Consider the following 25,309-nt stretch of genomic DNA (forward strand, 5'->3'; position numbering starts at 1 on the left):
TAGTGATCTAGGACAAGATTTTGTATTTCAACTCCAACAATGATCCTTATAATTCATTCCTTATTATTATTATAATGTAATAAATTTGGAAAGAGATTGATAAAAGATGGAAGGAAGAAAGAGAAAATTAGTTACAATAAGAGAGAGAAATGATTTTTTTATTAAAGAAATCAAATAAGGCATGGCTAGTGGTGTCTCATTAATAAGGCATGGAAAGAGGATCCTAGTGATTTAAGGCACTTCTAAGACACTGCTGGATCACTAATTTATGTCACATTCCTTATAATTGGACTTAGGACATGATATAGGTAAGCTGCTGGAGTTGCTCTAAGGACTAGTTGATTACTCCCTCCGTCCCAAAAAGAGTGAGCTGATTTGACTTTCACGGAAATTAAGAAAAAAATAATAATATAATAATGAGTATATTCAATAATAATATATTTATTTTTATTTAAAATTGTTATTAAAAATATATAATTTTAATGATATTATAGTCATTGAAAAAAATTTATAATATAAATTTCATTTTTATTTGAGTAACGGGATCGGAACTCAGAAGTGAGAAGTATTGTAAAAAACAGATTCAGACTTAATCGATAAAGTCGCGGAATAAGAATTAATCGGGAATTATCAGAAATTAATCAAATTATTAATGAAATACTCCCTTCATCTCAAAATAAGTGTCATTTTGACTTTTTGCACGTAATTTAAAATGTAAAAAGAACATATTTCTACGCATTATTTTCCAATTTTTTTGCTGAATAAAAATATAGATGTTAAATTTTAATTCAGGAAAAAAAATTTGAATGATAATATGTCGTATGTTTTTTGTGCACATTAAATTATGTGAAAAAGTCAAAATGACACTTATATTGAAACATAAGAAGTAATAAAATATTTAATCAATCCAGCAAATTACTAAACATTAATTAATCTGGTCAGTAATCAATGACCTTTTTTTTTTTTTAGGATGTGAGCTAATTTATCTCACTCTGGGGATAGTTTAACAGTTTACAGTTACCCACTGAGCCACAAGAGCCCCATGTCCGGCGCTGATTGCGATGCCTACCCTCCCATCCTCCTCCACTCTCTCACTTTTCTCTTTTTTTTACTAGCCTATACATACACTCCTCTTGTATGTATACTCCTCTCCCTCTCTCCACCTTTTTTATACATTTTCTGGAGATGACTCACGTGATCCGTTAGATCTACACATGTAAAATCTCAATTCTCATTTTTTTAATATGATTTTGAGCTTTTTTTAATTAATTGAAGCGTGTTTGATGGTTGATTTGATTGCAGGATTTTCGAGAGCGGAGTGTGAGTTTGTTGACTTGATGTGATTTCGAAATTCGAATAGCTCGGTTGTTGCGGTTGGAGATTGACCGGCGATGGAGAATCGCGTGATTGTCGATAGCTCTCCGTATTTGAGGTTTGAATGTGTTTGTATATATGAATATATCATTTTCTACTTGTAGATGTTTGTTTAGAGTTTTCGAATTGTGTTTTAATGTGTAATTTTAGGAGATGTGAGGAATGAAGTTGTAATTGTTGGTTTCGAGTTTTCAAATTGTCGGAATGAAGTTGTAGATGTTTGTTTGGAGTTTTCGAATTGTGTAATTTTAGGAGATGTGAGGAATGAAGTTGTAAATGTTTGTTTCGAGTTTTCAAATTGTGTAATTTTAGGAGATGTGAGGAATGAAGTTGTGTGTGTGTGTGAGATGTGATTAGTTGTGTACAGTAGGGATTATCGACTATAATGTGTGATCCTGCATGTGTGAATTGATGTTTATGTTGTTTTTTGTTTATCAATTGAAGTAGTAGAAGCTGCTATATGTGATAGGTAAGTTCTTAGAATCGGAACTTGAGCTGAATGAGGTAATTTAGTTGTTATTGAGGAGCTAGCTTCAAGAAATTTATCTGCGTGTTGCTAAATTCTGCAATTATTTCTCGTTTGGCGGTTTTTTTGCTACATAGAATGAGCATGTTTGAGACTGACCTCAAAAAGTGACAACTGATTTCAGTCAGTAGTATTAAAGAGAAATTTATATTTATTACTTGTGGAAGTATGTTCAAGTAGATTCTACGTGATCGTTATAAGTCTGAAATCTGTTGATGACAAAGTTTAAGGTTTTGTTAACACTAACATGTTGCATTGCTATGCAGTTTATTGGCTGGCTTGTCATATGGCATCTCTTCAATGGCTATGGTATTCATCAACAAGGCAGTTGTTATGCAGTATTCAGATTCAATGACTCTTCTTACTGTCCAAGTATGTGCTGGACTAAGTGGAGAATCGTTTAGTCTTTGTTATATTTATTGTTTTTACTTTAGCTTATCACACCCACCAATTTTTTCAAAGTTTGAACTTTAAGGGCAACAATTACTGATATGTTTAATATATGACAGCAACTTGCAACTGCCTTGCTTATTCATTTTGGACGAGTGATGGGATACACAAGAGCGAAGGCATTGAATATTGCAACAGCGAAAAAGCTAATCCTAGTTTCGTTGTTTTACAATGCAAATGTAGGTTTTGCATTAGCAAGCCTGAAAGGAGTTAATATTCCAATGTACATTGCAATAAAAAGACTCACGCCACTTTCTGTATTAGTCGCTGGTTATTTTTATGGGAAGGGCAGACCCTCAGTTCAGGTGAGTCATTATAATTATTAGTAATCAGTAATCACTATACTGTGGGCCGGTCAATCACTGAACCGCTGCAGATTTAATAATTAAATATAATATAACTATCCATATATGCTTTTAGTTTGTCCATGTGACGTATTTGCAATGTTACGTAGCATGTGATGACTCTGATCATACCCATAGCTGTTAATGGCACTTAAGAAATTGACGCAAGGCCTATCTCAAATGGATTTTGTGGGCTTTATAATATACTGACAAAAGCATGTTTGGCTTATTCCTAACTTTGAGTCTAGCATTTCAAATATGAGAAGCCCTTAACCTTGATAAAGTGAGTTGAGCAATTCAAAAACTGACCATCTCTTTACTTCAAGCAGTTCAAACATGATATGCCCTTAATATTGATAAAATGAATTGAGCATGTCAAGAAAATGGCTATATGTTTATTTATCTATTTGGTTTATTGCTCAATTCAATTAGGATAAGTGACACCCCGATATGAAAGCAATGACAGGTTGACAGTATAGGTCTTGAATTAAGAATATCTGTTAATATCATGGAAACCTGATAGCTTTTGATATATATTCTTAATAAATTTTAATTTACTGCAATTGCCTTCATTTATGAAAATACCATGATAGAATATAGAATTATAGAATCAAATAATTAGAAAGATAAAACGAGGGTGATTTAAGCGCAGAAGAATCAATGTCCCTAGGGCTTCCCAACCGCTAAAGGAAGAAAGGTGATGTTTCACAGCCCATAAAAGAAGAGGAAATTAAATTAATATTCAATTTTTTTAAAAAAATTACATCATGGATGGCGTATATGGAGATACACCCTTGTATAGATAATGAAAAACCTAATGAACAAGGGTCAGTAAACCATTGGGTTTATTATAAAAAAACTATATCTGTATATAGTTAACTAGACCCCACTTAACTATAGCATGTAAGTAAACTATGTTAGAATAAATATATGATTCCTTTCTATTTTCACTTCTGTTCCTCATCATATACATATAACACAACTAACGAAACCTTAAATGTGAAAGTTATTCAACCAGGCTGCTCTTCAGGTCTGTCTCTCCTCAAATATGTACTATAATAACTGCTCCCTCGTAGTTCACTAAACATGTATTGGTTAAGGAGTGCCTCTTATTTAACATGTAAAATTTATTGCCAACATCAGGACTTTTTCTTTTTTGGTCTGTATATTACTGTATTTTTATACCCAATAAGTTTGTATATGTAGCCCCTAGCTCGTTAAGCTTATTGTGGCTGTCCTGTTAACCGATTGTTATATTACAGGTGACTCTTTCAGTAATATTGACCGCTGCTGGAGTTGTCATTGCTGCGCTAGGAGATTTCTCCATCGATATTTTTGGATATAGCATGGCAGGCACTTCTGTGTTCTTCCAGGTTGATTATTCGTTGTTTTAAAACTTTTATGTGATTGATTAATGTTGATATAATATTTTACAATTTAATGTTAAAATGCCCATGTCTACTCCCGTATTCTGTGGGTTCAGTTAAGCTGTTAATATTATTTGTCAAATGTATTTTTGTCATATGCTAATAATCATTTGGTTATAGAATGCCTTATATTTGCTATGCTGCTATATTCTTGCAGACCATGTACCTTGTGCTGGTGGAGATTTCCGGTGCAGAGGATGGGCTTTCTTCGATTGAAATTATGTTCTATAACAGCCTATTGTCCTTACCATTTCTAATGCTTCTCATTATAACAACCGGAGAATTTCCAAATTCACTCGCTTTATTATTCGCAAAGGTTAGACCCATTTTACCAAAATATTCAAATAGTTATAGTTACAGTTACTGAACTAATACCAACTTTTCATGGGCAGAGTACTTCATTATCTTTTTTGGTGATCCTGATTTTGTCATTGGTGATGGGAATAGTTCTCAACTACACCATGTTTCTATGCACGATTGTTAACTCGGCTTTAACAACAACTATCGTTGGAGTCCTGAAAGGTGTTGGATCCACGGTATGTATCGCCCATCTTATTAATCCTCTCGGTTCAGCGCCGTGCCAATGAAACAGAACAATAAAGTTATGCATATATTTTTCAAATTAATAACCCAGCTCAAGTTAATTACCACTTGTTTTCACAATTTCAGACACTTGGCTTTTTTCTGCTGGGAGGAGTACAAGTTCACGGATTGAATGTTGCCGGATTAGTGATCAACACTGCTGGGGGTTTGTGGTATTCATATGCCAAATATCAGCAAAAGAAAAGACCTCCAAAGATTGTTCCTGATGAGGAATCTTATAATAAATAGAAAGAACCGGTGAATGATGTTATTATTTGGAGACCTGATTCTTATACAAATGCCCCATTCATTAATATGTTTATTACAAGTAGGGTGAATTGATATGTATTCCATGTCAAAATTAGCTTCAAAAACTCCAGTGCCCTTAAGTTAATCATCACCTGTTTTGTCTTGATTATCAAGCCTGTGTATTTGTTATGTAATTAGAAAAGATTAAGTAGGCCAAAGATTTGATCACTTGTATTTGACATTTTTAGTTCACAGAGCGAAGCTCAAATTACATTCTTAGACAATTTCTGATTTCCTGTTGTTTTTTTGTATTAAATTTTTCAGTCATATATATGATAAATCACTATAGTTCACAACTAATCATCTTCTGGTTCAGTTGAAAAGTCTGGCTCTTCGGGCTTTTGTAACTTTAGCATTTCCATATTCTTCGTCTTCTGTGCGCCTCTTCTTGTATTTGCAGCAAATCTGGAAGCTAATATGGTGACCCCGAGGCTCTGAGTAGCATGAGAAGAGCTCACACTGTTTCTTCCTCCTTCCCCAATTCCAGCTTCATCGGCCATATGATCATTATGAGGTAAGTAAAACGACTCTTTTGTGCTAAGAGTCTTTGCCATTGATCGTCGCTTGTGTCTACGCCATGCAGCTTGAATGAAACAAGCTGCCCAGGTCCTCCAATGGTAAGAGTAAAAACGAAACGTGTGCTGTAGCTTCTTACTGTGGAGTCGTCTGAACTGATTTGCCACAAATTTGAGATCCTCTGCACGCAATGCAAATGCTTCCACTTCGTTAAGGGCTTTTACTGTTCTTGTGGAAGTTGGTAAATATAGAGTCGATTTTGGGAGCAATGCCCAAGCTAGCAATTCCTCGCCACAATAGTCACTTAGGCTGAGCATTCGGTCGGTTCGGTTTAAAACCGAACCGAACCGAAAAAACCGAAAACCGAATTAGACTTTTTTCTGAAACCGAACCGAACCGAATTATTATTTTGGACCGAACCGAACCGACCGAATTATTTCGGTTCGGTTTCGGTTTCGGTTTGAAAAAACCGAAATTTTTAAAACAAATAGGACAACTCAGTCTAGCATCTACTGATTTACATTACAAAAGTACAGTGAAGTTCAAAAAGAAATAAAATGCTTCCCATCTCAGATTTTCAAGCTGCATCTGCACGACATAGAAGCTAGTCTTAGATAGTTAGATTAGATTAGAGATGAAGAATACAAACTTGGAGTTTGAGTTACTGCCTCCAGGAGATGAAGATGAGAAGATTCGTGTTACTATGATTCAGATTTGTTTCATGATGGAGAGTTGGAGGCTAGAGTTTGGGTGGGTCGGAGAGCCCAGGAGATGAGAGAACTGACCAGTGGGATATTAGATTCTAATTCCTGGGGTTATCTTATCTGTATATATGTAATATATTATATATTTATTTTTGATTTAATAAAAATTTCGGTTATTTCGGTTTAAACCGAAATACTATATCAAAAACCGAACCGAACCGAACTTCTTTTTGGTTCAAACCGAAAAACCGAAATAACCGAAATTTTCAGAAAAATGAAACCGAACCGAACCGAAATTGTACGGTTCGGTTTGGTTTTTCGGTTTCGGTTCGGTTTTGCTCACCCCTAATAGTCACCTGGTCTCAAAGTGATTGAATTGAAGAAATCTGTTCGCCCTCCATCCGTAGTTGAGCTCTCTAGCCTCCCTCGGATTACAAAAAGCATCTCTGTGACTGGATCACCTTCACGAACTATGAAGGTACCCTGGGTGCTTAACGATGACACGAGGCGTTCACAAATAGCATTAAGCAACTGATCATCCATCTGTGAGAAAAATGGAACCTGCAAGTTTGCAAGTTTTTGATAAGTTCGCTTCCTAAGAAATCTGGAACGTGCTTTTGATCTGCTGAGATAACTTACACGACGAACAAGATCCAGGCATAGGTGGCGTTGGATGTCTTGGCGGAGATCTTTAGGTAAGCTGTGTAAAATAGATTCTTCGTCGACTCCTCTGGTTGCTAGCCACTTGTATTGGACAAAACTACGAACACGTACCTGGAGATGCTGAGGGAGTTGGCGATGCTTCATCCACTCCTCAGTATCGCGTCTTTTAAGCCTCCATTCCTCAAGCCTCACGGTCATGGATTGAAGATATGTCTAAAATGGCCAAGCACCTTTAAGTTTCTAAGTAAAACATTATGCATATTTGTGCAACTGATGAACACATTTCATTACTGTTGAACCAAGAATATTACAGTTCAAAATCAACAAGTAATACTAGGCATACCTGCATGTTTCCGATTAAATGGGAAAACAGAACAAGACCCAAGATCGCGATGAGTATGGCAAATGAGGTTTCACCTATATATGTGCTTGTTGACAGACTCTGCCCATAAGAACTGCACGATAGAGATAGTCGACGAAGTTAAATTTCTAGTGCAGAACCATCCCAGACCATACTATAACAATCCTAATGAAGATGGGTGTTAACAAGCAGAAGATACATACCTCAAGTTCTGTAACCCCCACCATAAACAATAGAAGAACTTCTCAAGAAACTGTGAAGAGACAACATTGTTTGCAACTGCATTTTCAAAGATTCCGTACTTGAAATTTTCAGTGTTGCCTGGTTCACATTTCTGAAACACCGTCGTGTTATTTGCCCATGTCTGTCTGTCATCATCCTCAAAAGTACGACAATCCAAGAACCGTGGAAAGCATTTCACAGGATTTTGGTCGGCTCTGCAGGCTGACTTCCAGCAGGTTGCGTGCCTTTCGATAGACAACAAGTACCAGGATGCTCCTAAGACCTGCAAAACAGATGATCAGTTTCGAAGATCTGGAAAAAATTCTATTCTTTGGCATAAAGATAATTTTCTTAAAATTGTAACGATATGAGGCGTACGTGACTAGCTAACATGTAGAGAACAAGATTGTAAGCAGCTCCGGCCCAAGCTGTCTTTGCGACGACTCCTGTAGCTTTGATGATCTGACTGCTGAGGGGAAAGATCAGATATAATCTCGGGATATACTGAAGGAGGACTATTAGCACCAGAGCATTATTAGTGTGATCAGCATGGGAGCTTCTGACTCCAGGGATTATACCCCATATGACAATCTGCCATAGTCAAGGATCAAAAAGTTAGTCTGCAAAAAAATCTCTGAGAAAGCCAAATTATACTCCTATGAAGTAATTGTTTAAGAAAGGCGCGGATTCTAGTACCTGAGGAAGAGGCAGTGCTGCGATGAGATCAATGAAGAAATCCGACTTCAAATACCTCCTAGCTATCTCGCGACGATCCATCACTAGTTCACCTCTACCAAACACTCTCGAGCTTGGAGAGACATAAGCTATTCTGAACTTCATGAATATGTGTATAACATAGAAGATATCAGCAACAGAACGGAAACAAGTCACTATAATTCCCAAATTCAAGTCAGTAATCATACACGATGACCACGAATTTTCATTAAATCTCTTCTGCACAGAAGGGAGGTAAAAGAACAATGGATCAACAAAGAGTGCCACCAAGCAGAAGAAAAGGAAAACTCTGTTCCAATTCAGTATAACATCACTTCCAGGATCAAGAATTTTTGGCCCTTTTCGGGTTTCTTGTGGATCACGATTGCTTTCTGGGTAAACTTTAGAAGCACCAGATGATCTCTTCTTGACCCCGGATCCCCCATTTATTCTTCCTTTCTTACCAACACTACTAGGAAAGATACTAAAACCGTCTGTCTTCAACAATGGTGCCGACATCTTGTACTCTGGAGACTGATTTACAGCCTCAGTTCTTTCCCATATGTCATTGTGAATTTGAGCTCCATTACTGTAAAACCTTCAAAATAATTAGATAATCAGATATTACTACTGCTACAAATCAAATTTAGCCTTCAAACACAACAAATTCTTTAAAATTACTACATATAAGATCCAGCATATAACTTTTTCATTATTTATCTCTGATAATTGAACACGCTCACTCATCCATCATGCGTCAGGAAAAAAATGATGACAATTCTATAATCTTAACATGAACATATGTACTTTACCACCGACCCAAGATTCACTAAATACATATAAACACCGTTAACTCTATACTAGCTTATATCCCGTGTGATGCACAAGTGACTTTTAGATTCACTGTCTGCTAAGCTTGCAGACGGAAAATGCAATGTGTACCTGACTTGCTTCTCTCTGCCATTCAACTCCATTTCAGCTAGCCCTGAAAGAAACCACAAAAGATAATACCAGAACCTGTACTCATGTACTCATCATACACTAAATCTATCAACTTCACCTTCTAAAATTTTCAAAAAAAGGCCAAAATCTAATGATAATTGTCCAAAAAGTAAAAGACAAGAATAAAAGGTTTATAAATCATATAAAAATACAGATTAGGAGGCCTGCATTTGGGAAACAAATGCAGCAATATTGAGAAAGATTAAGAGAGATGTGCGTGTGAGTAGCAACAAAATATGCATTGTAAGATACTGGTTGACTCATACTATACAGTTGAGATGGTCACTTAATTTACAATTATATTTTTTGGAGGACGTGAAGCCAATCACTAATATAAAATTATAATAGATATTTGTTTATTCATGTTAGCACGTAATTCCCAGTCAGTAATTTACTGTCAATATTTCTCACATGCTGGTTAAATAATGGTATTTCAACACACGTACTTTTATAGATTAGAGGGTACTTAAAGAAGAGATCACAGCAGAGATTCTTCTCTGTTTCTTTTATTTATGAGCTTGCAAATCCGTTTTTGTTCTAATAATAATTAAGTGATACTCGAACCAGGATTCGGGCTACATAGAATTCTTACAAGAACTGAATCAAAATTCAGAGGGCCACTAACCCAGGATAAAATCGGAAAAGTTGATGAATATTATTTTATACACATATTACGGTTTAATAATAATTATTATCATATTAGATATAAATTATAAATTTTAATTCTTATATCAAATTAAGGTTTAGATTCTAAACTTTTATTTTATAACAATTTTCCAAAAACTAATTACACTTGGATGTAATTTTCTTAATACCTTGAAATACATAAAATACATTTTAGAAAAATAAAAATACAGTTAAATAATGAGATTGGGGTATTTCCGGAAAAAATATTAGTTGGATAAGCGGATTTTCTTCTAAACACGTCCTAGTTCGATCTTTGTTCGCAAGAATATTTCACCATTCGCTTTGGTGCTGATCTTCAAAACCACAGGCATAATGTTATTTTGCACATTCAAACTGAATCAACATTCTCCGGAACACTTTCTTCTCTCTTTCTCTCCTCAGACACGTTTTTCTCAAATCTTTACCATTTTAGCTTCTTGATCTTTAGCCTTCCACTTTCGCACGTCACTAATATCAACAATATGCTAGTATTATTTGCTAGTATTATCCACACACACACAAACACTCTAATACAAATCCTGCAAAACCCTACTTCACGCCCAAAAATCAAATCAGTTAGGTCTCGGTTATCATCGTGTTAACGCTACATCCAATCGATCGGAGATCGGAGATGTAAGGTGATTATTCACATGGGTCCATACAATATCCTTGCAACGTACTAACAGGTGTTATCTTTCCAAAACTTAAAATTACATGATTATGATTATGTGATTATTTTTGATCTACAATATATATCATTGTTGTGTGGTTCATATTTCATTTTCCTCACGATTAGGTATAAGTGTGTGCTTGAATTTATTATGTTACGAGTTGTTTCGTATCATATTTCATCATTTTTATATATTGTTTAGTTAGATTTTATTTGTTTTGTATCCTCTTCTTCGGTACTTTAGCTAATGTCCATGATGAACGTTTGCAGCTCTTGGATGTTGGCAATGGAGGTGGTATAGCGGTGTATTAATTAGTGTGTAGATCACTCTGATTGACTAATGTTATTGCATGATTTTTGTTTTAGTTTTGTAATTTTAGACATTGTTTGTTGTTAATAATAGTATTTACCTTTATATTAGTTATTTTTTGAATGACAGGTTGACTTTCTTTAAATTTTCTTATCTTTGAAATTTGAATTTTCTCTCCATGTTTTAATTTGAATTTTTGTGTTTCAATTAGAAGATAATTTGATAAGATAATTGTTGTGTTTTAATTTGATAATTACTGATTCTTGTACCCGAATTCCATAATTCATGGGGGTCATATATGATGGCTTTATTGTGCCTTAATGAGTTATTATTGCGCCGTTAAGAGTTGATTTGTTGATTGGTGTATACCAAATTTATGTAGTGTTAATAATGATAATTAGCTAAAATTGTGATATTTTTGCTTGTCAATATTTTGTTTTATTTTTTAGTAGATATATTTTAGATCTTTCTTCAATTTTCAATTATTTTTTCCTATTTATATTTTAAATTTTTTTAAATTAATAGTCGGCTATTTTGTTCAAATTAAAATTTTATTATGTATCTAACCAAAGAGATCTCACTATCTCTTTGGTGTGGATTTTTTTAATGATTTATTTTATATTAGTTTTTATATTACTTTCCTTATTAAAGAAATTATATTATATTCATATATTTTAATGAGTTTGTTGACTCTTTTCATCTTTCGTTTTATATAGTTTTATTATTCTATTGTCTGTATGAACTTATTATAGTTTTATTTGTATTGTATTTTTCAGGATACGCGAGGTGAAAGAAAGAACGATAGCGGGACCATTCATGGGTGTTTCCTTATCGAACATTGAAACTTTATTATCTAAGCGTCTCCGGTCATGTCCGAGGGTTAGATGGTAAACTTTCTTGAACGAAAGGAACTCCTGGGAGCGGCTATTGTATTCTGATACAATTTATCATACGTGAAAGTATCTTGTGACGGAAAAAAAAAAAAAAAAAACATTCTCCAGAACTGTGCTTCGAGTGGAAGCAACAAATTTTGTTCACAGAAGATCGAGCTTTTATCGGACAGAAACAAGCAGAACTTAACACTGCTTTTAACTTAAACGCCAAATAACTGGCTCCAGAACCATTTCAATTTTTTTTTTTTTTGCCATAAAGAATCATTTCAAATTACATGTTAAACCATTGTTCTTCACGCGGGTATTTCAGAGAGATAACAAACATGTAAAGACTAAAGACTGATATCAAATCTTGCAAAATTAGGTAAACACACAATTATAATTCATTTGAAGTTTTAGATTCCGTAAAATAAACATGCTTTCCAAAATATGATTTTAGCGTTCAAACAATTCAATGGAAATTTAATATGACCACCTCTATTCATCTGAAAGCATCATTTAAAATGAATTTCTCACTTCACAGCAAAATCTACGAGGATTACATTTTTAGTACCAGCTACCCAAGTAACTTCAGAACCTCACAAAACTGTAGAGTGGTTATCCATCCCCGACAGAGTGGTTACAAATTTTATTACCAAATGTAATCTAAACAAATGTGGTCACTAAACAGGAAATCCAATCTCACTCTTGACGCCTCGAACAAGTAAGAATCATCAATACGTCAATCCACATTTTGAAGTTCATATGACTTGACCAAAAAAATAGTCTGGCATATGTTCTTCTTCGGTGTCAATGAAACAAAAGCAATGCAAAAACATCCCAAATTGCTAAGAATCTCAGTGTACACATTGGGACGTTGATCTTAGACTATAAAGGAACACTTCAGCCGCATAGAGCCACGCATACCTGGTGTTATTCTGCTAGTAACAGAGTTCTTACAAGTTGACGCAAAACTATTTATATCTGCTACATTCCTTTAAAGAGAAACCACACAACTGTCAAAAATGAAGATACTCGCTGTAAATGCTCGATTGGAAAGACCTTGTTTTCAAAAATATACCTCGTCTGCTTTCCTCTCTTTTTCCAGAATGCGTGTAGTCTCGACTCGGTGGTCGTCAAGTTTAAAATATATTTAGTATAATATAACTTGTATATGTTAATATAAAAGATATATATGAGTTGCTCGTGTTATCCTAATCAAAAATATATTCGCAGTTTTAACAACTGTGAGCAACTAGTAGAAGAAAACTTCCTAAATTCTATTAAAGAATCCCACGTAGAAAGTTTAATTTTCTATCACGACTCCCTCCTAGCCAACTACTACCGAGTATTAACTCTCCATTTGCTTTTAATCAATTGTCCTAAACTTGCATCGACCCTAAATTTGTTAAATTTGTTTATAATAATATCAAGACCCGGATTTCTGTAGAACAGATTAGTACCTGCCGGAAGAGTTTGAAGCTGCTCCACAGTTATTAAAAGAATCTATAAGTAATGCCACTATTGTGGACGAACATCACAGCTGCAGAGTTTCATCACACAAGCATGTAGAGATGTAGCCAGCTGGGACCCACAATCATTCAATTGAAGATCCCAAATCATGGGGCGGGGAATGAAACCACAGGAAGTGTAGAAGCACAAAACCAATGAAGCAGAAGTGTAGAAGCACAAAACCAATGAAGCAGAAGTGTAGAAGCACAAAACCAATGAAGCAGTAGTGTAGAAGCACAAAACCAATGAAGCAGAACCACAAGAGAAGACACCTCCACACAAAGAGAAGCATAAAAATTTTAGCACCGAACGTTCCACAATTTTATACGCAGACATAAAACAAGTTTTAGCATTCATATTAAACAAAAAGATTCCAAAATTACTAAAACACTTAAATGAGATAAGATACTTAACCAAATTCATGAGTCGAAGCTAAAGGATGAAACCAAATTCACGAGTCGAAGCTAAGGATGAAAACCAATTCACGAGTCGAAGCAAGGGTGTCACCCACTTAACATACAGTTGAATTTAAGTCCAATCATGGTAAAAAAGTGACCTAAAAACCTTGTCTTGAAGTACTCAAATTACAATACTTAACTCCTGCTTCGACGACGGCCATTTCTGCATACATAACAGGAAAGACAAATAAGTAAGGGCATAGAAGGATCTGCAATATAGGTATTTCAGATTTGATATGTACCTAAAACAATCAAGTTAAATAAGCTTAAAACAATATCAAATCAAATTCAAGAATGCAAGTTTTGATGAAGAATCACTAAACCTAACACTAACGAAAAGAAATCAAAAGGCAACTGTAATTTTTTTTTTTTTATAATTTTAAACAAACCCCAACTTCGCAATGCTAAATTACATCAACCCTTACTTATTAATTGCGATCGAAAAGTATAGATTAAGGATTTGAATTTAAAACGAGTCCTCAAAATTGCAATCCAACTCAAACCTAAAGTCAGTTCAAGATATGTAAGTGTAAACGCAGAAAGTAATAGGGCAACAGTCTATACGAATTCCTTAAAATGTGTTTTGAAGATTATTGCTCCAACTCAAGAATCACAATAATCAAGAAATGCATAATTCAATAATACCAGCAAACAACTAAAAATATCCAGTATTCCAGTGACTTCCATAACAAAGAGTTTTATAATAAATGATTGTATTTGCTTCTCCAATAGAGTTGTTGTAATAAAATACGATTCTTTTCTTATTTCTTTATTCTCCAAAAAGCTGGAAGTTTATATGTGCAACTAACTACCTTCTGAAAAGCACGAAAATAAGGGGACTAGAGTGGAACAAAAATTACCCATTTGTATATGGAACCTCCTCCCGAGCACGATATGGGGGTGGTGACCTGCTAAAGCTGCGACCACGAGGAGTTAAACTACGACGCCTGGGGGATCGAGCACGAGGACTGTAACTCCTGTTTCATATATGCAACGAGCGTAAATCATGTTTAAAAGTCCATGTGTGTATGTTTAACCCAAAAAGAAAACTACCATTGCATTCAACTGTAGCCATCAACCTTTAAAAACAATAACATATTGAGAACAATCCAATCACAATAAAGGTTAATACAAATTCATAGGATGCATATGCAAACAAGCAGATCTAATTGTATGTTCAAATGAAACTCACCTTCGCCCATAGCTTGGACTTCTCCTATATCTTGGAGGACTCCGACTGCGGCTGCGGCGTCTGCCACCACCACCACCTCCGCCGCCGCCACGCGATCGACATTCACGAGCAAAGTGTCCAGCTTCCCCACACTCATAGCACTTCAGATCTGAACCACCAGAACGACCACGCCCTTCTCCACGACCACCACCACCACCTCTGCTGCCTCCCCCGCCAGAACCACCCCTAGAATTATGGGAAAGCTCAACTCTCCAGCCATTTTTACCTGCTCCAAGTGAAGAAAAAAAATTAAGAAATTTATATAGGTTTGATCACCAAAATTAAACAAATTATCCACAATCCTCTCAATTCCAGGGTAAAAGCTATTTTTAGTGTTTGTAAGCCTAGACAGAGTGACATTGAGAGTCACGTCTAAATGTTAATCAGCCAAGACACACTCAAGTATATTTTTGTATCATGATAGGTTCACATCACCAACAATGATGCAGGCAAAAAAGCAGAGTACCAATAAAGTTGCTCTAAAAAAATAAATCTTTCCACAGACAGAATACGTCATTTGGAAGTTAAAAGGTTGGGCCATAGTAGAGGTTTCACCATGTGAATAAGCTAATATTAGTGTTTGGTAGTTAGTGGATTAATATAGTGGTTTTGACTCAAAAAGCTAATTTTCAAAAGGCTACTTGGAGGAGCTTTTTGGATTAGAGGATTGACATGTGTCTAATTAAAGTACAAAAAACTAATCAAACAACTGTTTACCAAATAGTTTCACACAAAACAGCTAATTCAATCAGCTAGTCAAACAACTACTTCAATCTACTAGTCAAAACAGCCACTTCAATCAACTACTGCTAACCACTAATTGCAAAACAGGACCTTAAAAAACATTAATCAATAAACTTAGGAATAGACACTACAAACATGATAAAATGTCACTATTTGTCATACCATCAATTTCACGAATAGCATCTTTCGCGTCTCTCTGATCATCAAAGTCGATAAAAGCATAGCCTGGAGGTCTTCTTGCAACCCAAACACTAAAAAAACAAAACATGACAATAATCATCATCAAGACAACTTAATCAATTTAGGCATGTTATTCTAAATCAAAGCCTATCAGCCACATACTTCGTCCCAAAACAACATCACATACACACACACAAACTAAACAAAGCAGCACACCTCAGCTTCAATTCAACAAAATCTACCGAATTACCTTCGAATAACGCCAAACGCGCGAAACTCATCCTCAAGCTCTCGCTCCGTGACTCGTGGATCCAAATTTCCAACATAAACACGAGACATCTTTAGAATCAAATCAATCAATCACCTACAACAACACACAAACTCACTAATTAACAAACAAACATAAAACCTACGCATTCAACTCAATTACAAGATAAAAGAAACTAATTAGATCAAGAAACACGTAATTAATCTCATCGCACAGGCAAATTTTTATAGTTAGCAACTGTAATTGAATTAAAGTCGATAAGGCATCAGATCTGAATAAATCCATAAGATGTATGAGTGTGTGTATTGTGTGTGTAGAGATAACAAGAGAGAGGGAGAGAGGGAGGAGAGAGAGACCTGAAACCCTAGGAGAGCAGAGCAGCTTTTGCAAAACTCAAGAAAATTAGGGCAGCCGAGATGTGTCAACCGATATATAAGCGTAGAGTAGACCTGTATAACATTTAAATTATATTATTAATTTAAATTATATTATTAATTATTAATTATTTTAAAAAAGGAATTGAGATAGATATTTAGGGATAAATTTCATATTTTGGATGTATAGCGGAGAGGGTCGGGTTCTGATACGCAGATTAGTTAAAAAACATATATATATATATATATATATATATATATATATTATAAATAAAAATGTAAAAATTACATAAAAATTTAAATTTTAATAATATACTTTTTTTTATCTATAAATATAATCAACCTCATGATATAAATATAAAATGATTAAGTACACAAATATAAACTCAAATCTAATATTTTGTTAAGTTTGAACTACAATCTCCAAATATAAAATATATTCACAACTATTTTTTATGAGTGTTTTACATAATAATGTTCATCAAATTATAATCACAAAATCCTAACAGTCGAGAAATATAAATATAATTTTATAATTTAGCACACAACTTTTTTGTCCACGACTATGATATCTTTAGCTTGATTTGAAAATTTACAAACACATACTCAACTCTTTTATTTTATTTTATCCATATTTATGCATCTTACTTACTTGTTTATTGTGTACTCATTTATACTATTTCATTCATGTTTATGCATCTTTATTACTCATTCATTGTGTATTCTCGAATTAATATTAAAGACTTAAAAAATTTTGATTTACAAAATATTATTATTTTGTAACTATATATATGTTTACAAATGTTTGTTTGCACAATCGTTTCAAAAAAATTAATTCAAATATGACTAAATACTTGTTGACATTTCCACTAAAGTAATATTAAGTTTGTTATAACAAATTTTAATGTAGATTTATTTGTACGTGTTACAAACAAGGTTAGCATGAAAATTTTAACACCAATTTTATGACTTCAATTCATGACGTGTGTTAGAAATGAGATCAATATAATTTTTTGATAGCAATATTATGACTTTAATTTATGATATGTTGTGCATAAACATTTCTTGACCTCTGTACTTTCCGATACACTATCTTTTGTGACTATGTCCGAGTCCGAGTTTGCCCCTTGCACGCGCTTCGGATTATTTTTGAAACTTCATGACGGGTCAAATTGACTTGTCGATGAAATGATGTATTTGTTGATGTAATACTTAGAATGTTTTTAGCTTCACAATTTTAATTCTATCAAAATTTATTCTTCAAAAGATTGTTTGAACAACTTAAAATTTCTTTTAGAAAAATTTATTGTAACTTCACGAGGGTGTAAACACCTGAGCTTTTTTTCTTTATGTTTCACAAGATTGTCAAGTATTTTTTTCTAATTTCTAAGCATATGTATCAACATATAATAATGTTATCATAATTATATTTTGTTTCAAGTTTTAAAAATTTTAATATAAGATATGTACAAACTCAAATTAATAATCAATTTTTCTGAGGGGTTAGTTTAAGATTGTAATGTTCCTCTACAAAGGCTCTGTTTGGAAGTTAGAGGTTTGGGGCAAAATTAGAGGTTTGGGATGATTTAGAGGTTTGACCAGTAGAATCCGCTAATATAAGTGTTTGGTAGTTAGCGGATTGAAATAGAGGTTTGGACCTGTTAGGTCCCGATAGAGTGTAATTTAAGCTAGAAGGGGGGGTTGAATAGCTTAATCACCAATTTAAAAATTGATGTGGTGTAATAAAATTTATCCCCCTTTTGAATAGCTTTTATCGAGAGTATAGGCAGTTTATGTGTGCGGAAGCAATGTAAGAGTAATACGACACACTAGATTTTATCCTGGTTCGCGGTGGCTAACTCAACACTTGGAGTCCACTCACCCCTACTCCAGTCCCCGAGCTCCTCCCCGGACTCGAGATTTTCTCTACTATAAAGAAACTCCTTTACAGTAGGCGGAGAAGCCTTTACAAATATATATCTTGGAGCGTAACTTCCCGTTACCTCCTCACTATAAATGTAAACTTACAAGACTCGTCTTGGAGCGTAACTCCCCGTCACCTCCTCAAAGTCGTTGTACTCCGGGTGTAGTCTTTGAACTTCTAAACTTTTGCGGGTCTTGGATCTTAGGTCTTAGGTCTTGGGTCTTTCCTCTTCCTCACGGTGCAAAGACGACTAACTCCCCGTTAGCTCGTCTAGGACTTGGGTCTTAGAACGAAGATCACCTCACTTCACTTCACCTCACTGCAAAACTTAGAAAACAATATCTACGACAAATAACCTTGTTTATAAAAGGGTTTTGGACTAGACACAACTAGGCCGATAGTGGGTATATATATATGTTGATGATATATATATTTAAAGTATACTTTCCTAAGAATATTGAAAAATATAAGTATACTTTTTAACTTACTCCAATACTAAAGATAAGTATTTAGTTGGAGTAAATAAAGCCTTATAAGCGTGCTTCGCTTTAGACTTTTTCAAGTATTCTCGTAATATTACAAACTACGAATACTTGTTAATTTAAACTCCCCGTTAGATAATGCTTATAAAGATCTTCGGAGTTTAAATTGTCGTCTATGGCTCAAAGGCTTACGACTTGGTTACTCGTCCTTTTTGACAAGTATAATTTATTACTTCGTTTGTACGTCTAATATCGAAGTAATAAAATCAAGAAAGCTTTTTGGTTAGCTCTTTAGCTATTAACTTTTCTTGAGACAACTCTTCTCTTGATGTAGTCTTTTGGACTAGATGAAGCAAGTTTAAAACGAAGAGAGAAAAAGTCTATAAACACAATAAAAACAAGAATATAAATTAAAGTGCGTTTGTGTTTATATATATATATATATTTGAGTTTGAATATTTCGAATGATATAATCTTTGTTCTTGTTTAATATAACTCAAATATAACGAATCTTAGTTCGTGTAAATATACAACGAATCTATAGTTCGTGTATATATTTATATTTCGAATAACACGACTTATTAGTTCGTGTTTGAGATTAATTCGAAATAATAAATCTCTTTTCTAAGAGATTTAAGATGAAGAGCTTTAAGATGAATAGATCAAGAATAATAACGAGCTCTTGTATATATAATGGTCGGTTAAGACTCGAATCGAAGCTAAAATAATAACCACTTACAAAAACGATCGGAAAGTTCGCCGGAAAAATTCGCCGGAGGTTCGGCCGGATTTTGGCTTAGTGGCGGAACTTGGGCAGCCCTACGGGAGGCCTAAAGTAGTAGTGGTTGAGCTAGTTGAGTTGGGAGAGAGCTTGGTTGGTTGAACTAAGCTTATATAACTAAAACCTTGTGTGTGTGTATATATATATATATATATATATATATATACATATATATATATATAAGAGAAGAGGTTTTAGAGAAGAAGTATTTGTAGAGAGTGTTTGTAGAGATGAAAGAGAGAATACTTCTAAAATTCCCAGCAACTAATTGGCTCTTTAGCTTGTTTTGAAAATGAATGGGGATGGGGTGGTATTTATAGGGAAATTTTGGGGTAGTGGGTAGTGGAAGGTGATGTAAGGGATGATGTAAATGGGTAGGTGATGTAAGGGATGACTACATTGTTCTTGTCCACTAGCCTAGCAACTTGACAACCAACATGTGACACCTTATCTCAGCACTTATTGCTTGGAAGAGGATAAGGCACACACCCCAATGCAACCCAATTAACTATAAATTAACGATTAAGTATCGTTAATTAAAACTAGCTTATTTCTAAACATCTCCAATAAATCCAACAAAAAATATGACAATTTTCTAAATATTGGAAAATGGAAATCTGTGAAGTTTGGTAATTTTTGGTCAAAGTCTCCTAGGTCAAACGCTTAGTCAAAGCTTCTCGGGTCAACCGTTCAGAAACACACCCCGAAAAACATTCTCCAAAAATCACGAAACTTTTACCTAACATACATCACATCATAAAAATGATATCCCCAAAGTTTCAAATCATTCTAGCAAGTGGAAGTATTTTATTTGGAATTAAAATGATAAAAACCGCTTTCCGGGTATGAATAAAATACGTAAATCCTTTTGACGATTTGTAAAACGTTTTTGGCTAGAATTTTGACTTGGATAAATACTACAAATATATTTCCTTGAGATTAAAATAGTGTGGAGTTTTATGAAAATATTTTGAGCATTTAAATTAATTTCCTTCGATAAATAAGGAAATATGCGTAAACCGAGAAAATTAGTATTTGGTCAAAACGAGTAGACCCTTGACTAATTTTTGATACCAAAATACTTAGAATAATATGATTCTTGATAAATCATGGTTTTAACATTTTTAAAGTTCATTCTAAGTATTAAAATATTTTTCTCCGAAAAATGAATAATTTGAGAGACCTTGGAGAAAATATTTAAGGAACTAAGAAAAATGGATATTAATATTTGACCATCCAAATATTAATGTTTTGATAGAGTAAATCTTTCTTTTGGATAGAAAACAGTTTTTGGAATGAAAGATTTATTTTTGACTAATTAAAGATAATTTATCCCGTAAAATAGGAATTGGTAAATCAGGGAATAAATTACTTTAATTGAGAGATTTAAAAAATAATGTTACATGAGGGTTCTAAAGAATATCAAATCTTGATAATCCTTTTTCGATCTTCATGCGAGTTTTATTTTGCAATATGAGGATAGGGAAATATCGTAGATTGGCGATATCCCTCAGCATGAATATTGCGTGAAAATATATTTCTTAAAAATAGGTATTTTGATATAAAATAACTTGCTAGAGATAACTTTTCCACTTAAAGATAATCATGCAAATTAATGTCATATTGGGAGGATTACTAGGTGATTTAAATTTTACGTTTATTTATAAATACCAAAATAAATTAATATCGAAGATATCCTTTCAGGACCTAAAAAGCTAATTTTGAAAAAGCTACTTTGGAGAGTTTTTTGGGTTAGAGGTTTTGGTTTGTGTCAGAAAAAGCTAATCAATCAGCTATTAACCAAACAGTTTTACGAGAAACAGCCAATTCAATCCGCTAGTCAAAACATCTATTTGAATCCGCTAGTCAAAACATCTAATTCAATCCGCTGACAGCTGATCTCCAAACAAGGCCAAAGAAAACAGATAGTCTCAACTCTTTCCAAGTCCTCCAACTTCTTCATGACTTTGTGTCACTGTGACAAAAAAAAAGATATCATCTCAGTGAAAAGAGAAGGAACTGCAACAACATAGACTATTGACCTTTTTTTATTCCTAGCCGTTTATTACGAGTATGGGAAGCCTCTCATGCTCAAAACAGAGAAAGGCAGACAAGACTTTTCCGACAGCATGCTACTCGTTTTCTCGCTTTCAAGAGTCAAATGGGTCTGATTTACGATTCTCAAGCCTGGCATGAAGGGATTTAATTTCACCTATGATCATGCTCAAAACAGATAAAGGCAGACAAGACTTTTCCGACAGCATGCTACTCGTTTTCTCGCTTTCAAGAGTCAAATGGGTCTGATTTACGATTCTCAAGCCTGGCATGAAGGGATTTAATTTCACCTATGATCTAATCAGTGGTAAACTATAGTTTACTTTTTTATATAATATTTTTATTTTTAAGCAAGCCTCACTTTTCAGAGTTAGGTGTCGCTTTTCAAAGTTGCTCCCAACTCACACCCAACACATTGATCACATGCTTTAGCATAACCTTTCTCGCAAGAACATCAACAATAAATATGCGCCTGACAAGATCTTCGTATTTAATAACGGTATAACTACAAAAAACAACAATATCGACATTTTCATTATCAAAATTCAGGACTATCCTTTTGACGTAACGGGCAAATTTAACAATTTCATCATCGTGAATCTTGTTCAATCCACAGACATAAACAACACTTACACTCCTTTGGGGAGATGGACGAGCAAAAGAGCGTATTCTTCTCTTTCAGCGTTGAATTAGAGTGAACAGATACCATTTGTTAGATTGAGTGTTGAAATACAATATATTTAATGGGTCCTGTTCCCTAGCAACCATGTGTGAGGGAGGGCTTATGTAATACACGGGCCGTTGGATCTATATTTTAAGGGCAGATTCAATCTTTTTTTCTAATGGATCCGCTATTAATATTCGCGAATCGACAAAGTTTCTTATATTATCCGCGGAAAGGCGAACTCTCGTTCCGCGAATATTTATAGCGGATTTATTAGAAAATAAAATTGAATCTGAGTCTTTAAAATATAAATCTAATAGTCCCCGTACAATGTGTTAGATAAGCCCTCTCTAACACACGGTTGTCAGGAATAAGACCCATATTTAATTTAGTTATATTGTATTAGTAACTTATTTTTCATTTAAAATAATTACAATTAGATATATAATAAAAATAAAATTTTAGACATTACTGTTTTCTCATGCCTCTCCCACCTCTTGATAGGAAGTTGCAGTCAGCTTTTGGATTAAAGCGAAGAGGATCAAACCAAGCAGAGAGCGAGAACGATGGGAGAACAGAAAAACAAGAGATACAAACAAAAATGAACACGTAGAATCTTGTCTTCTTTGCGATGTGTCCAAAATGTAGCTCCTAATGGGCCCCATCTTTGTTCACTCCCACATGTTTAGAAACTAGTTCTTCAACACATACATCAACTCCACTTGTGTTATTCTACATACATTTATCATCACTCTGATGGCGGATTCAAGTGAGCAATTCGATGTTATTGTGATCGGGGCTGGCATAATGGGGAGTGCTACAGCTTATCAGGCAGCCAAGCGTGGTAAAAAGGTGTTGATTTTGGAGAAATTTGATTTTCTGCACCACTTGGGTTCGTCTCACGGAGAATCAAGAACTCTGAGAACAACGTACCCGGAAGAATATTACTCGTCGATGGTTATAAAGGCGGCTCAGCTTTGGGAAGAGGCGGAGGCTGAAATTGGGTTTAAGGTTTATTTCAAGGCGAAACAGTTTGACATGGGTCCGGATGATGACAAGAGTTTGTTGTCTGTTATTGATAATTGTGGGAGAAATGGGATTTCTCACCGGGTTCTTGATGCCCGCCAAGTGTTTGATGAATTTACTGGGAGAATTGAGGTTCCTGAGAATTGGGTTGGTTTGGTTACGGAGATGGGTGGGGTTATTAAGCCTACTAAGGCTGTTTATATGTTTCAAGCACTTGCTTTTAAGAATGGTTGTAGGCTCAAAGATAATTGTGAAGTTGTTGATATAAGGAGGGATACTGTGAGAGGTGGCATTTTGGTGTGTACTGCTAGAGGTGAAAGTTTTTGGTGTAAAAAGTGTGTTGTGACAGTTGGGGCTTGGATGCAGAAACTGATTAAGCAAGTAAGTGGTGTTGTACTTCCTATTCAACCTTTGGAAACTTGTGTGTGTTACTGGAAAGTTAAGGATGATCACGCCACGAAGTTTACTATCGAGAGTGGTTTTCCAACGTTTGCTAGCTATGGTGTGCCATATATATATGGTACGCCATCGCTTGAGTTTCCGGGACTGTTGAAAATTCCGGTACATGGGGGTCGCAATTGTGACCCTGATGACAGGACATGGACTGTAGCACCTTCAGCATTGGAGGCATTGAGGGAGTGGATTGATGGGAGGTTTGGCGGCTTGGTTGACTCAACGAGGCCGGTGTCGACTCAATCCTGTTTGTATTCCATGACCCCGGATGAGGATTTTGTGATTGATTTCTTAGGTGGAGAATTTGGAAATGACATTGTTGTTGCGGGAGGCTTTTCGGGTCATGGGTTTAAGATGGGTCCATTGGTGGGTAAGGTTTTGGCTGATCTCGTGATCGACGGGGAGACCAAAGATGTGGAGCTAAATCACTTCAAGTTGGGGAGATTTGAGGGAAATCCTAAAGGAAACTTAAAGGAGTTTGAAGATCAGGTTAATGCATTGTTTTATTAAAAGAAGTCATTGTATTTTGTGTGTTAAATCATCTTAGATTAATGAATTACTAGCTTTGCATCATTGTTTAAGCTCTTGATATTTTATGTTTCGAGTTATATTGTTGGAGTGGCTAAGCTTTTCTTCAATCTGCAAAATTGTGTTCTTTCAGTTGTTCACTCTTTTCCTTTTGTTCTTCATTCTTGTATGTAGATTTTCTTTTGTGAGCATTTAACAAACTTTAGGTGAGGGAGATGATGTAGTTAGAGGTCACACCCCCATGAATAATCTGTTGGTGGGATATCAATAACGATTGACCAACAAAAACAGAACAAAAGGATTAAAAAAATATTCAACTTAAACAAGTGTTGGGTTTATCCCACGTGCCTGAACAGCGGGGTTCGAATTTGTTGAGAATAACATATACTCATTTGTAAGATATATAAGTCAAAAAAAAAAAAGGAAAGAAAAATTCACCGTGAATGGTCATCCCGATTCCAGGGGTTCAACCAGTTGGAATGATGTGAATTATAGCTCCCATGATCAACCAGGTACGCATAAGTTTTGGCGGTTTTTGATTCGGTTTCGGGTTTCATGCAGTTTTGGTGGTTTTGGTTCGATTTCTGCTCATCTCTAAGTTGAACATACTTTTTTAGCAGTGAAATATAGCAAGAAATATGCACGTGTTAAAAATCTATTAAATATGTCATACTGAAAATTATTATGTTGCATAAAAAATTTCCCCTATTTTGATAAATATGGCCTGGCAAACATGCCCAATATTTTAGATATATATACATTTCTGTATTCGTTCATGCTAACCAAACCACAGCCAATATTGTTTATTTTTACTGGTAATCCAGCGGGCGAACACAACATGCATATAATTACAAGAAATTCTTTGCTCTGGACTCAGGTTATCTTTATACAAACACCTGTATATTGTTTATTTTTTG

General features: G+C 34.6%; 4 protein-coding genes across 5 annotated transcripts; 2 read left to right on the forward strand and 2 right to left on the reverse strand.

The window, feature by feature from the left end:
• Nucleotides 1-1,001: 1,001 nt before the first annotated feature.
• On the forward strand, nt 1,002-5,245 carry LOC108203375 (UDP-galactose/UDP-glucose transporter 7). The gene is made up of 8 exons (XM_017372285.2): nt 1,002-1,216; nt 1,303-1,432; nt 2,167-2,272; nt 2,410-2,655; nt 3,957-4,067; nt 4,279-4,437; nt 4,514-4,657; nt 4,791-5,245. The coding sequence occupies exons 2-8, from the start codon at nt 1,392-1,394 to the stop codon at nt 4,950-4,952; spliced, it is 969 nt and encodes a 322-aa protein (XP_017227774.1). The 5' UTR covers nt 1,002-1,216; nt 1,303-1,391; the 3' UTR covers nt 4,953-5,245.
• On the reverse strand, nt 5,135-13,261 carry LOC108203386 (probable cyclic nucleotide-gated ion channel 14). Its single transcript, XM_017372300.2, is given in 9 exon segments — nt 5,135-5,831; nt 6,576-6,793; nt 6,872-7,108; nt 7,239-7,350; nt 7,460-7,761; nt 7,857-8,069; nt 8,175-8,790; nt 9,135-9,177; nt 13,176-13,261. Coding segments are annotated over 8 exon segments (2,253 nt in total). The 5' UTR covers nt 9,167-9,177; nt 13,176-13,261; the 3' UTR covers nt 5,135-5,308.
• LOC108203379 (serine/arginine-rich splicing factor RSZ22A) lies at nt 12,189-16,554 on the reverse strand. Of its 2 annotated transcripts, XR_010290206.1 has the most exons (7): nt 16,462-16,554; nt 16,088-16,201; nt 15,820-15,908; nt 14,875-15,139; nt 14,543-14,659; nt 13,639-13,845; nt 12,189-13,496 (listed from the first exon to the last, which is right to left on the reverse strand). XR_010290206.1 is itself a non-coding variant. In XM_017372294.2 (6 exons), exons 2-6 carry the CDS (start codon nt 16,174-16,176, stop codon nt 13,818-13,820), a joined length of 588 nt encoding a protein of 195 aa, XP_017227783.1. In that variant the 5' UTR covers nt 16,177-16,201; nt 16,462-16,554; the 3' UTR covers nt 13,560-13,817. The 2 variants fall into 2 exon arrangements, 1 of the variants encoding a protein (XP_017227783.1); XM_017372294.2 differs by lacking the exon at nt 12,189-13,496 and having other exon boundaries at nt 13,560-13,845.
• Nucleotides 16,555-22,864: 6,310 nt separating this feature from the next.
• LOC108209323 (probable sarcosine oxidase) lies at nt 22,865-24,524 on the forward strand. The gene has a single exon (XM_017380166.2). The coding sequence runs from the start codon at nt 23,142-23,144 to the stop codon at nt 24,372-24,374; it is 1,233 nt and encodes a 410-aa protein (XP_017235655.1). The 5' UTR covers nt 22,865-23,141; the 3' UTR covers nt 24,375-24,524.
• Nucleotides 24,525-25,309: the final 785 nt, after the last annotated feature.

The sequence above is a fragment of the Daucus carota genome, chromosome 1 (genome assembly GCF_001625215.2).
Source record: "Daucus carota subsp. sativus chromosome 1, DH1 v3.0, whole genome shotgun sequence".
In the NCBI taxonomy this organism is placed as follows: domain Eukaryota; kingdom Viridiplantae; phylum Streptophyta; class Magnoliopsida; order Apiales; family Apiaceae; genus Daucus; species Daucus carota.